This window comes from Porcisia hertigi, chromosome 35, assembly GCF_017918235.1.
Source record: "Porcisia hertigi strain C119 chromosome 35, whole genome shotgun sequence".
Lineage (NCBI taxonomy): Eukaryota > Euglenozoa > Kinetoplastea > Trypanosomatida > Trypanosomatidae > Porcisia > Porcisia hertigi.
The window spans coordinates 1,342,301-1,355,089 of NC_090594.1; the positions used below are offsets into that span (position 1 = coordinate 1,342,301).

Sequence of the window (12,789 nt, forward strand, 5' to 3'; positions counted from 1 at the left end):
AAAAACACTTCAAGTTCAGAGCAGTGAGACCAGCACACGTCCCCTGCATCAACCGCGACTGTTTTTACTTGTTGGTGAGCGTGAATCTCGGTGAAGTATACACGTGGCAGTGTGTGCGTGTTTCCAACGGTGCGCTTTGTGGTGGACTGCGTACATCGGTCAGGGTGGGGTAATAACGAAGTTGAGTTCGCGAGTTCAGGCACAGCAGCAATAACAGCCCAGGGTAACAAATAAACGCGGTGGTGGTGGTGGTGGTGGTGGTGGTGGTGAGCGGGCGAGGCGGAAGTGGTGCACACGGAGACAAATGAGTAAAAGAGGGAGGAGTGGACGTGAGTCGAAAGGCGGAGCCACATTAGGAGACCGGAAGCATGTCTGAAGAAAGATCATCGAGAGTGCTGCACGACCTCGATTTGATTCGTCTGACCAACAGCCCAGAGGAAGGGGGGAAGAGGGGCTAGCATCTCCCGCAACGGCGAATGTGACTTCCAACCGAGCAACTCGAAAATGATACCACGAGGACAACAAGCCGCGGCCGGGCGGTGCCTAGATGTCACTCTCACGCAAGGGAAATGGCTGTCATGTGGGTAAGTGAGAGCTCTTCCTGTCACCATCCGACACACCCGCTCTCGGATCGACATTGAGTTACGCGCCTCCGTCTTGCATTCGTCGCGTTCCACCAGTGCCGATCCCCTACCCCTCCCCAACACCTCCCAGGGAAGGGTGACGCGCCTATTCCGCTCGTTAATATCTTTTTAATGTCGCCTCAGCGAGGGCTTCATGGAAAACAGCTGACGTGTGGCTGTGCCTGTGTGTTAGGTGGGGGAGGAGGGAGAGGGGGAGGAGGGAGAGGGGGAGGGGGGGGGGGGCGTAGGATAGCGGAGCGAGCGTGGCGGCTAATCGAAATGAGCCCAGCAAAGAAAACCTGTAGAACCAGTGTGTGCATCCGTGTGCAAAGGTGCGCAACCCTCACAGTGCAGATGTCGGAAAAAGAACCAGCCAGTGCCAACACCGAATATTCTCTTATATAGGCGGCTACAGGGAAATGAAAAACAGATCCGATTGGCGTTCTACATTGATAATGCTCTGTCCTCGCGCCTCCAGCAACGCATGCCACACCCTTGATATTTTCTGCCCCGTAAACCCCTCCTTTCGTTCTCTACCCTCTCCTCCCCCCCCCCCTCCCCTCCCTCCCTCCCTCTTCACACTGGATTAGCCCTGGGGGGGGGGGGGGGTCCAGAAAAGCGACAGATCGGGGCGTACACTGGCCCGCACGTCAAAAGGGGCGCGAACCCCGTGAACGGTATTACCCAAAAAGGGTGTGTGTCAACTTTTGCAGGTGTTCGGGAAGTGCTAAACGCCACGTAGATCGGTGTGCCCTTCCTCTCAAATGATACACTCGGGTATCACACACACATACACACACACACACACATGCAAAGACAAGAGCCCCACCACTAATCCCTCGACGCTTCCTCTTTCTTCTTTTAATGTTCGCATCGGGTCATCTTGCCCCCATCACTCATTGCACACATCACAGTTGCAAGCATACACACGGAAATAGGTCAAGACACACGAGGAGGAGGGAGAGGGAGGGAGGGAAGGAGGGAGGGCGGGGGGGGACAAAGACAAGCGCCTCAGACAACGCACGCATGATTTTTTGTTGTTCCTCCAGTGAACCAGCGAAAAGGGAGGGAAAGAAGGCGCCTTACACAACGAGGGAAATGAAAAAGGGAGAGCCAACGCCGTGTGACGCTGCAGCGCTGCGTGGGTGCTTTGACCGTCCTTTACTACCACTCCTTTCTTTTGATGTTTCTCTCTTTTCATGTGGTCTTCTTCAACCACGAAACACCAGCCTCACTTAAAGATAAATGAACGGAGGGAATAATAACCCAGAGGAAAAGGGGGTTGGGTAACAGACAGAAAAGTCACACAAGCTGCAAAAGAGAGGGGGGAGGGACGGGCGAAAAGATCACATGAATGCATCCCGTGCCATCCCATGCATCGCCAGAGCACATGCTCACAGGGTATTGCCACAGTTGGTCATACAAAGACGGGTAAACTACCGTGGTAGAGTCCTCTGACGACACCCACCATGTCTACCTCGCCACCTTCTACATGCATGAATGATAGACAAGAGGGCTTGACGTTGCGTTGCTCTCAATGATCAGATGAAAAACAAGCTAGGGAACAAGAAAGGGTCAGAAAATAACGTGGTGGTGCACCGACACGCCACTGCGCAGAGACCGAACGAGGCGACGCTGCCACTTCAGAAATTCGTGTTCTTATCCAAATGCATTCACGCAACGACACAGACGCGTCGTGTGTCCTCCTCCCTCCTTGCACCAACCGTGCTGCAACCACCATTACCAAATCCCCTAGAAGAAGTTGGTGCCCAAACACGCGTGGACTTATGATCGACTCGTTTCTCATCCATCACATCGTCTTGGGTTGCTTGTGTGTGTGTATGTGTGTGTGTGTGTGTGTATGTGTGTGTACGTTTGGTGCCCTCCAGTTCACTGTAAACCCTTTCCTCCGCTGCTTTCGTCGTTGTCCATCGTTGATGGACTGCGCGCGTCCTCTCTATCCGCCAGTCAAAACCACCACCACCACCACCCTCTTTGCCCTTCCGCCCATTTACCCTTGTTCTCATTCTCCGCCATACATGATGTCTCACTCGTCGTCGTCGTCAATGATAGGACCGTTCATGCGAAAGTACAGCTCCCCCATCACCTCGACCTCGTCATCGTCGTCGTCGTTGATGCTGGCCGCATGCGCCGGAAACGTAAGGGCGGCCGCTGGCGATGTCGTGTGCGCGTTCTTCGCAACAATGCCAGTCGCTGCCGCGTTGGCCGACGTCATCGTTGCTGGCGTGTTCGACTTGGAGGCGAAGATACTTGTCCAGAGATCGCCATCGTGGAACCTCCTGGTCACATCCACGTCAGACGCGTCGACACCCTCAACGGCCTCTGCCACCTGCTTCGGCATGAGGCAGTGCACCCCCTGCGGGGTGAAGCTTGCCTGGTGTTCCACCACCTCCATCTCGGTCACGAGATTCTGCAGCTCTCGTTGCACCTCTGCACGCAGCTCCTCTAAATCAAAGTGACGGTCCTCTTCCTTGAGCATAAAATTGAACCTGTGCCGTGACAGCGGCTTCTTGGCGGTGCGAAGGACCTGGAGGTACCCCATTGCGCGGTTCCATTTCTCGCGGAAGTCGAGAATCTGCGCAGCCTCAGCAATGCTGACGCGAAAGCGCTTCATCTGGCGGTTGCAGGTGATGCCGAAGTACACGACACGGCCACCTTTGGAGGGCACCTCGACCGGGGCCGAGTACTCGACCTTCGAGTATAGCAGCAGCAGGGCAGAGAATAAGTAAGTGTTGTTGACAGCCGAAACGCGGGCGCAGGTGATGTTGCTAGCTAGATTACGCAGGTCCACCGCGACCAAAGCCGCGCCGGACTCCCACGCCACGGTGCTCGGGCTGGCGGTGTTGGGCACAACCTTCTTCGACGTCCGCACGAAGACCAAAGCACCAGCCCGATCTTTGACGTTAATTGAGCCTGCATCACGCACAAAAAACAGCCGGCGAGCGAGGGCAACAACCTCCAAGAAAGTGAAGATGGATGCGTTCATCTTGATGCTCTGTATCACTGCCGACAACGTCGCTGCGTCCTCAAGGTCGTCGACGAAAGCGTAGTCAGAGATTTGGACGCGCAGGTAGGTGATGAGGCTGCGCACCTGCTCGAGGCGGTCCTCTTTCATCAGCAGCCTCGCCACAAAATCTGCCGTCGAGGCCCCGCTCGCCTTTAGCCGCCACCACTCCAGAAAGACGAGCACATCGGCCAATAGATCGCTCTGGTTTGCGATGTCACCAGCGTATTCCTGACGTGTGTCGATGACGCTCCTCCTCCACAAGGCAAAACCCTCTACCGAATCGCTGGTTGGAAAGCGGTACGGAAGCGCGCAGACGCCGGCCACGATGACGCCCACCTCGCCGTGGCCAAGCGTGCAGCAGTTGATGACAAAATGAGCCAAATCCACTTCGAGCGGCAGACGCGACGCTATCTCACCCGCAAAGGTGAGGCTGAGATCGGACAAGTTCGCAATAAGGCACTTCTCCGACAGGCTGTGCTGCACCTGTTCCATGCTCTCCGCCTCCACCGGACACACCATCTCCTGGTTTGCATGCTGGATCGGCAGCTGCGCTCGTGAGCACTGCAGTAACGCGTCCTCCACCTCGTAGACCGTCGGCTGCGAAGACTCTGTGGTGGGTAGCACCGCTTCGGCAGCCGGAGGGTACAGGGCGATATAACAACCAGGATACTTGGTTCCGGGAAGCTGCCGACGCTCTTCCACGTCCATTTTCGACGCCCATTCCGACGCGCTCGAGGCCATGAAGCCCTCTGATTTGTTCTGCACGGCGAGGCGGCGGGTTGTAGCCATGTCCAGCACAAACGTCGCGTCTTCATTGTTGTAGTTCGTAAAGGAGACGACTGAGTGCAAAACGCAGACCCGGTGCTTCGACGGTGCGGTACAGGCGTCTTCCCTGGAGGGGAAGCGCCCGGCGTACACCGTCGTGTCGAGCAAGCGCTCCTTGTGCAGCGCGTCAATCACCTCGCGCGCGACGCCAGTGAAGATGTAAATGGACTGGGGACACGCAACGGCCCGAGACAAAATGCGGCTCACCAACGCCACCGCCATCTGCACCGAGTGGTCCACGATCTTGCGGTGTGGGCCAGGGTACTTGCCAGACTCGTCGATCGCCACATCCAGCACGTCCATTCCTGCCAGCACATTTGCCTCATCATACGAAAACTCCACGATCGGCTGCACCGGCGCCGCGTTTGGCGTCGCTACCGTCTGCTTGGAAAAAAACTGCTGCACACGCTGCGTCATGGCCCCACTGACACTCATGATGATGTGTAGCAGCGGTGCGGCCGTATCGAGGTTAGCGCTTTGCCGGTAGATACGCTCGCGTAGCCCCCACAAGAAGTAGGAGACGAGGGGATTCATATGGGTCATGTTGGGCAGCACGAGATGCGTGAAAGGACCCATGCCGCGCTGCGACGTGAGATACACAAGTGCGGTGTCCACATCGGTCACCCACAGCGCCGTGTCTGCCTCCCCGACAAATGACTGCCCGCTCAACTCACCAACAGGGCCGCGAAAAGGGCTCAGTGCCCGAAGCGCCGCTGCAATGTCAGAGACGTCCGAGTAATGTGGAACAACCACGACCACGCGCTCTTTGCCCATGCGGCTAAGCGCGACAGCGAGGCGCAGAGCAGCGTAGGGTCGCTGAAGGAGCACTACTTGGTGCGTGGATGCCTCCTTGAGCCCCAGCACTTCGTCGCCCTGGACTTTCGCGGCCGCACCCTCGCTCTCGTTGAAGTATGCATCTTGTGAGGCGATGAGTTGCTTGAGTTTAGCCGACACCACTGCCTTATCCGACTGGGGCTTGTGCGAATCAGTCCGCATTGTCTTGTTACCGCCGAACACAACACCCTGGCCAACTTGCTGAATGGCGTCGAGGTCAAATTTGAAGACGTTTGAGTCCCCACCGGAAGGCGTCACAAAGGAGGCGTTCGCAGCTGTTTCTGCGGCACCGGCTGTGGCAGACGCCCCGGCAGACCCCGTGGCATCCGTGGTAGTGACGCCCCCTTTGCCGCTTGCTGTATTGGCCTCATCTTTGCCCAGGAAGGCAAGCGCGCTGGACTCGCTCGCGCGCGCCGCCGCCTTTGCCTTGGAGGGGCTTCGGCGCTTCTTGTTTATGAGAGCCTCGATATTGAACTGCAGCGTTGTGTTGGGGTCCGTGGGGAGAGTGACACCAGCGTTGCCAGGCAACAGGGACCCAGGAGACACCACCGATGGCGAGTCAGATGAGGCGATCGCCGGCGAGGAAGATATTTTCCCCCCCTTGCGACCTTGACGCGGAACAATGGGCATCACAATGTTGTCACGGGCAGAGAATGGTGAAGAGAGAAGGCAGGGGAACAGGCAAGAGACGACTCTCTCTTCGGCTTGTATATTTTTTTCTTTCCTTTAACTATGTTTTCTGCGCGCGTCGTGGGATTCTGGCACGCCGATATTGAGAGTGGCGCGGGAGGCGCAAAGAAGATGGGGGGGGAAGGGGAAGAATCCCAAAAACAAAAAGAACAGTAGCGGCCGACAGAGCCCAACCGTTTGTGCCAAGAGCCCACTATGGGGGGATACCCGGCAGTGAGGAGGAGTGGAAAAGGGACGCGTGAGAAGTGCACGCCTACACACAAGCTCATACATGCACACAAAGAAAGTGCGAGGACGACAGGGGTCAGAAGTGCAGCACTTATTCCCCCTTCCCGTTTTTTTTTTACATCTCCCTTTCATCCCCACAGATGCGTGTATCTCATCTAGCTGGGTTCATTGTGTTTGGTATTGGGACGCATGTTGGTTCATTACGACCTGATGCCGCCGCGCCTGTGTGTTTGTGCATATATATATATATATATATGGGTGCTTGTGCGCGGACCCATTGGGCGCACAGTTTTTTGTAGGACAAGTGTTGCTGCCGACCCCTTTTTTCCCCCTCCCCTCTTCCAAGTCGAACATTGTCGTCGATACGGAACACTCGTGTGGTTGAGTCAGAGAGTGGCGCCTTACCTTTTTTTGTCGTTTCGGCTAACCGCGCCACAATGCTCTGGGTCGGCGCACCAACGCAGTCGCGAAGAAAAAGCCATCCAAGAGGCATTCAGGCATTCTCGATGTACGCTTGAATAAGAGACGTGTCGTGAAATTCTTGAAGGGGGGGGGGGGCGGGGGAGAGCCGCAGTGCCACCGGAACCCGCGTGACTGATCAAGAAATGAAAGCCGGCCTCATGACGACTTCGCGCCCCGAGCACAGTAAAGGCAGAAGATGATCGACTGCGTCGGAGCAACTGCTACCATGTTGTCACACTTCTTGACCCCTCACGACTGTGGCATCTTCGTGGTCACCCAGAAACCGCTAGGTTTCCTGTGCTCCTCCTCCCTCACGTTTCGTTTCCATACCGTCCGGGTACGGTCATATGTCGAAAAACGCACAATTCGCCGCGTGGCCAATTCCCACTCCGACGGAGGAACCGGCGCTGCTGTACCAACTGCAGCGTCGTCGGCGGCAGCGACGCTATCGCCCAACCCCTCGCTCAGCTTTGCTGCCGCACAGTGCGCCTCCCGCTCCTCCGCCTCCTCGTCGCCGTCTGTGTCATGCCCGTGGGCCCCAACATCATTGTTCCGGGCCATCCTGGCTTGATTGATCATGAGAGCATCACGGCGACGACTGGCATCTTGAAAAGTAATGCCGAGGTGCTTGGTGATGGCGCGCGCCACACGCAGAACCTCTTTGCGCAGCTCCCCCGTTGTAGCCGTCTTCAGCTCTGGCTGCATAAAGCGCAAGTAGGTGAGGATACAGTTTACCTCGGCTGCAGCGTCGTAGTGATGATCAAGGTCGTCGTCGTGCACGACCAGGTGATTAAAGTGAACCTGCTCCCGGACTTTGGAATTAAAGAAGAAGAACTGGTTTTCCAGATGGGCTACGTTGTAGTCCTTCTGGAACGCACCCTGCGGCACGACAAGCCGGCCCTCCGTGCTAGTCGGTCGCGTCCAAATGGGAAGCAGCAGGTCACCGCGTAGGTAGGTAACAGTGCCGTCCTCGCGAATCAAGCTTGTTTCACGCACAAGACCCCGGCCACCATACTTAGTCGACTTGCTGGTGTAGGGCAGGCGAAATTTCAGCATACTGTATTCGCTGTGCAAAATGTTTGTCCAGCATTCCTGCGCACGCATGTTCTCCGCCACATGGTCCTCGAAGTTGGGCAGAGCCACACTGCCAGAGCGGATGTCCGATATGAAGAGAAGGGGCTTGTTGCGCTCCAATGCGACCTGCGTCAGCAGCTCCAAGCCCTTTGGAAGCGAAAGCGGCGCTTCGTACATGGCAGGAATGTCTTCGGTACCACGGGCCACGTCTAGCGTGCCGACGATACTCTGAAGCTCTTCATGAATGGCTTTCTTTTCGACCGGCACAGTGTCCACTGCGATGTGCTGATACACAAACCCAAGCGCTGGGAGGACTTCGGTAAGATGACGCACGTTGATGGTGTACGCGGTTGCGTTGGTGAAGAATTCGTTGCGCAAAGTAAAGTTCGCGCGCGGTTCCAAGACGTCACGGTCAAAGCGGCCGGGGTCAATTAACTCCCACGTGTGCCGACACGCGAACATCTCGTCCAGGAACGCTAAATGGGTTCCGGGCGCCGACCCAGCGTACACGATGTGGTACGAAATCCCTGGTCGGCAGTACATGCAAAGGAGCTGAATCTCGGAGAGAAGCAGCTTACGCTGCCCCCAGTGGATGGCGCTCTTGATGTCTTTGTTGCGGGATCGGTATACCTCGGCAGGAAATTCGTCCTCGATCAGGACAGGAAATGGGAGCGATGAGGGGTAGTGGTAAACGGTGCGGGCCACCAGCTTGCCGCTAAAGTCGCCAACGGGGTCGAGCAGCGACGACGGAGTGGTGTACAAGTCACTCATCAGCTCCTGACGCTGTCGCTTCCGCTTCAAATAGCCCCTACCCATTTTCGTGTACCGTTAGCTGTCAGTCGTGTAATGGGTTATACTGATGCTCCGATGAAGTCGTATTGAAACGAGTGCACACGCGACTAAAGCACCTACACGGTCGACTGTGCCACAGAACTGTTCTTTTGTTCAGCGTGTCGAGAGGAGGAGGAGGGAGAAGGGAGGGAGGAGGGGGGGGAGAGAACCCCTTCGGACCTGCCACGCGTGCACGGGGGAACAGCACCGACCTTCTTTGCACTCGAGCACCAAAGGCCGGAGTGTCTACGTCCGACGACTGGAATCAAATAGGAGAGGGGAGCTCCCCGCTCATGTTTTTTTAAGGGAAACGTGTTGGTGTGAGGGGTGATATGAGAGAGGTGTGATGAGTTGCGTGCGGCACTCAATGAAGGAGATGTTTAAAAGGAAGCCGGTGCTGCGCAGAGACGCGGTAAAATGGGGAGAGAGAGCATAAAAGCGGCGTATGGACACGAATCCAGGAGCGAAGGTAGTGACCAAGCAACAAGGACGACACACAAAAAAAAAGGGGCGGTCACCGCTGCCATTTGTCCGGGCCTCCAATGTATTGGAGACTACGAAGTATGCACCCTTCCCTCCCTCCCTCCCTGACCACTGTTCGCCCATTTGCACGGCCTGCTGGCAGCGGTTTTATTCACGTGCCTTTGCACTTTGCTTGTTTTGCCTAGCGCTGTTACACGAGCCAATGTGATTGGCAGTGGATCCTTACAGGCGAAGCTTACGTCATGAATGGGTAGAGAGGAAAAAAAATGAAAGAGGCGGGGGAGAGCCCATTTTCAAATGGCCTATTCGCCCCTCCTCCTTTCGAAGTCGCAGTGAATTCTGCCACCCATCCTCCTGTGCGACTTCTACCACATAAAATCTCACCACTCCAGCGTTGAGCTCCCCATAAAGTTCTGCAACGTCTTCACCATCTCGCGCACTAGGCGCGTGTCAAAGGACGGGAGCGTGGTCGGTCGCGCAACACGCCGCCCGACCACCAGGCAACATTGCACCAACTCCTTTAGCTCCTCCTCCGCAAAGCTGCCATCATCATCATCATCCCCTTCCCTGCTAGACAACTCCTGCGCGACGTAGTCCACTCTCTGACGCAGCTTTGTCAAGTAGTGACTCAACACGGACGCTGCGGGTGGCGTAGAGAGGATGGTACCCTCCTCCTCGGCGCAGCGAGACGGGCTTGCGCCAATCACGGGTGTGTGGACATCGATCAGACATTGCGTGAAAAGAGGCCGTAGCGAGCTCAACCATTGCGCACGTGTCGGGATTGGCGTGGAGGAGTAGAGGCTGAGATACGCGCGGGCAACGTGCACGAGCGTCTGCGCTTCCTCAGATCGACTACCAGAACACGCACCACCGACTGACTTTTTCCCCGAGGGAAAAGACGGGTCAGTGGGAGCTCGCGAGGGTGTGCCCGCCTCGGAGTTTGACAGTTCGAAAAGCTGTACTGCTTGAGAGATTCCTTGCATGGCGGACAGTACAGCACCAACGGTTTCACCACGAGTGCGGCCCTCTTTGGCGATGTCCTTGAAAAATGTATGCTGATCAGCCAGATCCCTCCAACATTCCGTCATTGTGCGATTCTTCATGATAGTGCGGCGAAAATCTCGAACGAGTTCGGAAAAGCTTGGAGCATCGTCTCCGTCGAGGTTCAGTCCCATGATTAAAACAGCATGCAAGAAGAGAGGAACGAAGGAAGTCTCCCCTGGAAGACGCATAAAAGGTGCGGACCTCCTCTTGAATCGGCGTTTTCCGCGCGCGCACACACACACACACACACACGTGAGAGTATGTTGTTGTTACTGTTGGATTGAGGAGAATTGTGGAACGCCTATCGTGCTGACCACACGGAGATAGCGAAGAGAAAGCAGTGACGAACAGCAGAAAGAGGCGGCGCAAAAATCGAGGATGCGTCACACAGTCCCAAACGGAAAGCGATCGTTCTTATACCTACAAAAGAGAAATGCCTTGGGCTCCAACTTCCCTGGAGGCACTGAAGCTCGAGTCTCCTCATAGAAAATGAGACAGCCACCACATGCCCTGGACAATCTCTGCATTGCATATCAAAAGTGCGCATCTTCATGCGTGTATTACAACGCTGGCGTGAAATACGTTCAGTCCTTTTTCTATTTTTTTGTTTTCATTCTGCCCCCCCCCCCCAGAGCCGAAGTTGTAATGAAATACACAACGCAAGTTCGCGAATGCATGCGCAGTGCACGCCAGCACAACCTTTCTTTTCCCTCAAGACAGGGGGTTGGCCTCCTTTCGGCTGAGCAGCTCTGCAGCAGGAGCTCGCCACAGCACAAGAGGAACACGCCAAGAAAAAAAAAAGAGCAGTAGAGAGGGAAAGAAAAAGGGAACATTGATGTGAGAGAGCATGTCCGATGTAAATGCCGGGGCAGACAGAGCAAGAACTGGCACAAAAACAAGCGAAAACAAGCATTAAGCAAATTCGAGAAGGGTAATGGAAAAAAAAACATGGGCGAGAAATGCAACAACAACAAAAAAACGCTGGGGGATCCACATCATGGCACCAAAGAACCCCATCACCCTTTTTCATACGTCTGCACGTGACGCGGGCACTACTACCATCACTCCGAGTGAGAGAAGAAAGGCATACGACCTGCATGGGGATATCTCAGTCGCTTTTCAGCAGCGTCGCTGTAGCACGAAGTGCTCGGTCGCCGTAGCGGCGGTGAATGCAGATAAAGGTAACGCTGCTGGAGGCGGAGACGATGCTGATGACAAAGTACATCCACGCCATGAAAGTATTGCGGCCACCAAGCCATGAAACTGTCGATAGAGAGAAGCTCTTCTTGCCACCGAAACTGGCTGCGTTGAAGTGCTCGTGGATGCGCATCACATAGGCACCCGGCACTAGGTCGTCATCGATGACACGATACAGCTTCCTGAAGTTGGGTAGCGACGCCACGCGTGCCCAGACCATCAAGTCCTCGTCTGTGGTGACGGGAATGCGGTGACCAGGCTCATCGGCGTACCAGCCTTCGTTGAAACAGTCATCGTCTGACGGCATACTGGAAGGGGGTGTCGGGTTCACGTCGCCGTCCGCGGCGTCATAGGCCCACTGCGGTGCACTCCACACGGGTGGAAGCGAGGATGGAGGGGGAAAGTACGGTTTCTTGTAGTGAAACTCCACATCCGATGCCCAAGCAATGCCCTTTTTGTGGCAGCGACCGGCACCCTCGAGCGGCTCGTTGGTGAAGCGTGAAAAGGCGCTGGCGTTGCAAATGAGTTGCAACAATGGGGATGTCGCCGCACCGGCCTCGTCATTAGTGACGCGGTAGAGAGTGAAGGTGTCATTGAACATGGACCACGGAACGAGCCCAGCTGGTACATACACAAAATCGCTGTAGTGCAAGAGAGTCCCGCTGAGATTAATGCTTTTGTTGCCCTGGTGGCGCAACTCGCCTGGGTACGAGAGAGGCGATGTAACAGAAGCTAGGGAGGACTGAGAGACGTGCTGCCCAGCCAGCTGAGCGGCACTTCTAGACTTTGAGAACCGACGGTGGCTCTGGTAGAAGTTTTCAAGGCCGTAGTAGACGTACACCGGTGCCTTGAGGTGTTTGTCTACACGGAAAGACACATCCGTAATGCATCCCGTTTGCCACACGTGCTTCGGTGACGCCTCATAACGGAAAGCACCGGTGCTGTTGTACCCAAACGAGCACTGCTGCTGATGGTCGTAGCGCAGGGTTATGTCCACCGCGGATGTGTTCGCTTGACAGACAAGCAGGCTAAGCAGAAAACACACAATCGCAACCGCGAGGAGGCACAAGGACGAGTGCAAGGGTGTCAAAATCGGTTGCCATGCCGGCAAGCGCTGTTGCGTGAAGAGCGCCCAAATGGATTGTCGCTTAGGCACGGTGTCAGTGGCGGAAGCAGTCATTCTTTCGCTTGTTGGGGGGGAGGGGGGGGTGACGAGGGAAAGCGCCGACCGAAGATGGGGTTGGCTCTGTTGGCCTTTCCAAGGGTGAGTCTATAAGAATCACCGCCTTGATACCGTCCAGCTTCGTTGCCCTCCAGGTGTAATTAAGATGAGTGTCTGAAGCCCCTCCTTTGCACCACTCCGGTAAAGAGAGGCTACGGAAGACAAAAAGACTGCCGTGGTGCGGTCGAACGTGCACGTTTCTGGAAAGTGGCAGGTGATCGGTGGCACTAAGACACGGGCGATTTGGT

The 12,789-nt window shown here is 55.8% G+C and overlaps 4 protein-coding genes across 4 annotated transcripts; all 4 read right to left on the minus strand.

Annotated features, from left to right (window-relative positions):
• Positions 1-2,670: 2,670 nt before the first annotated feature.
• On the minus strand, positions 2,671-5,940 carry JKF63_01338 (uncharacterized protein; the record flags this gene model as incomplete). Its single annotated transcript, XM_067897385.1, has 1 exon — positions 2,671-5,940. The coding sequence occupies one exon, from the start codon at positions 5,938-5,940 to the stop codon at positions 2,671-2,673; it is 3,270 nt and encodes a 1,089-aa protein (XP_067753542.1).
• A 999-nt stretch (positions 5,941-6,939) lies between these two features.
• JKF63_01339 (uncharacterized protein) lies at positions 6,940-8,580 on the minus strand (the record flags this gene model as incomplete). The annotated part of the gene is made up of 1 exon (XM_067897386.1): positions 6,940-8,580. One exon carries the CDS (start codon positions 8,578-8,580, stop codon positions 6,940-6,942), a length of 1,641 nt encoding a protein of 546 aa, XP_067753543.1.
• An 878-nt stretch (positions 8,581-9,458) lies between these two features.
• Positions 9,459-10,253, minus strand: JKF63_01340 (uncharacterized protein; the record flags this gene model as incomplete). Its single annotated transcript, XM_067897387.1, has 1 exon — positions 9,459-10,253. One exon carries the CDS (start codon positions 10,251-10,253, stop codon positions 9,459-9,461), a length of 795 nt encoding a protein of 264 aa, XP_067753544.1.
• A 977-nt stretch (positions 10,254-11,230) lies between these two features.
• JKF63_01341 (uncharacterized protein) lies at positions 11,231-12,499 on the minus strand (the record flags this gene model as incomplete). Its single annotated transcript, XM_067897388.1, has 1 exon — positions 11,231-12,499. One exon carries the CDS (start codon positions 12,497-12,499, stop codon positions 11,231-11,233), a length of 1,269 nt encoding a protein of 422 aa, XP_067753545.1.
• Between the last annotated feature and the right edge of the window lie 290 nt (positions 12,500-12,789).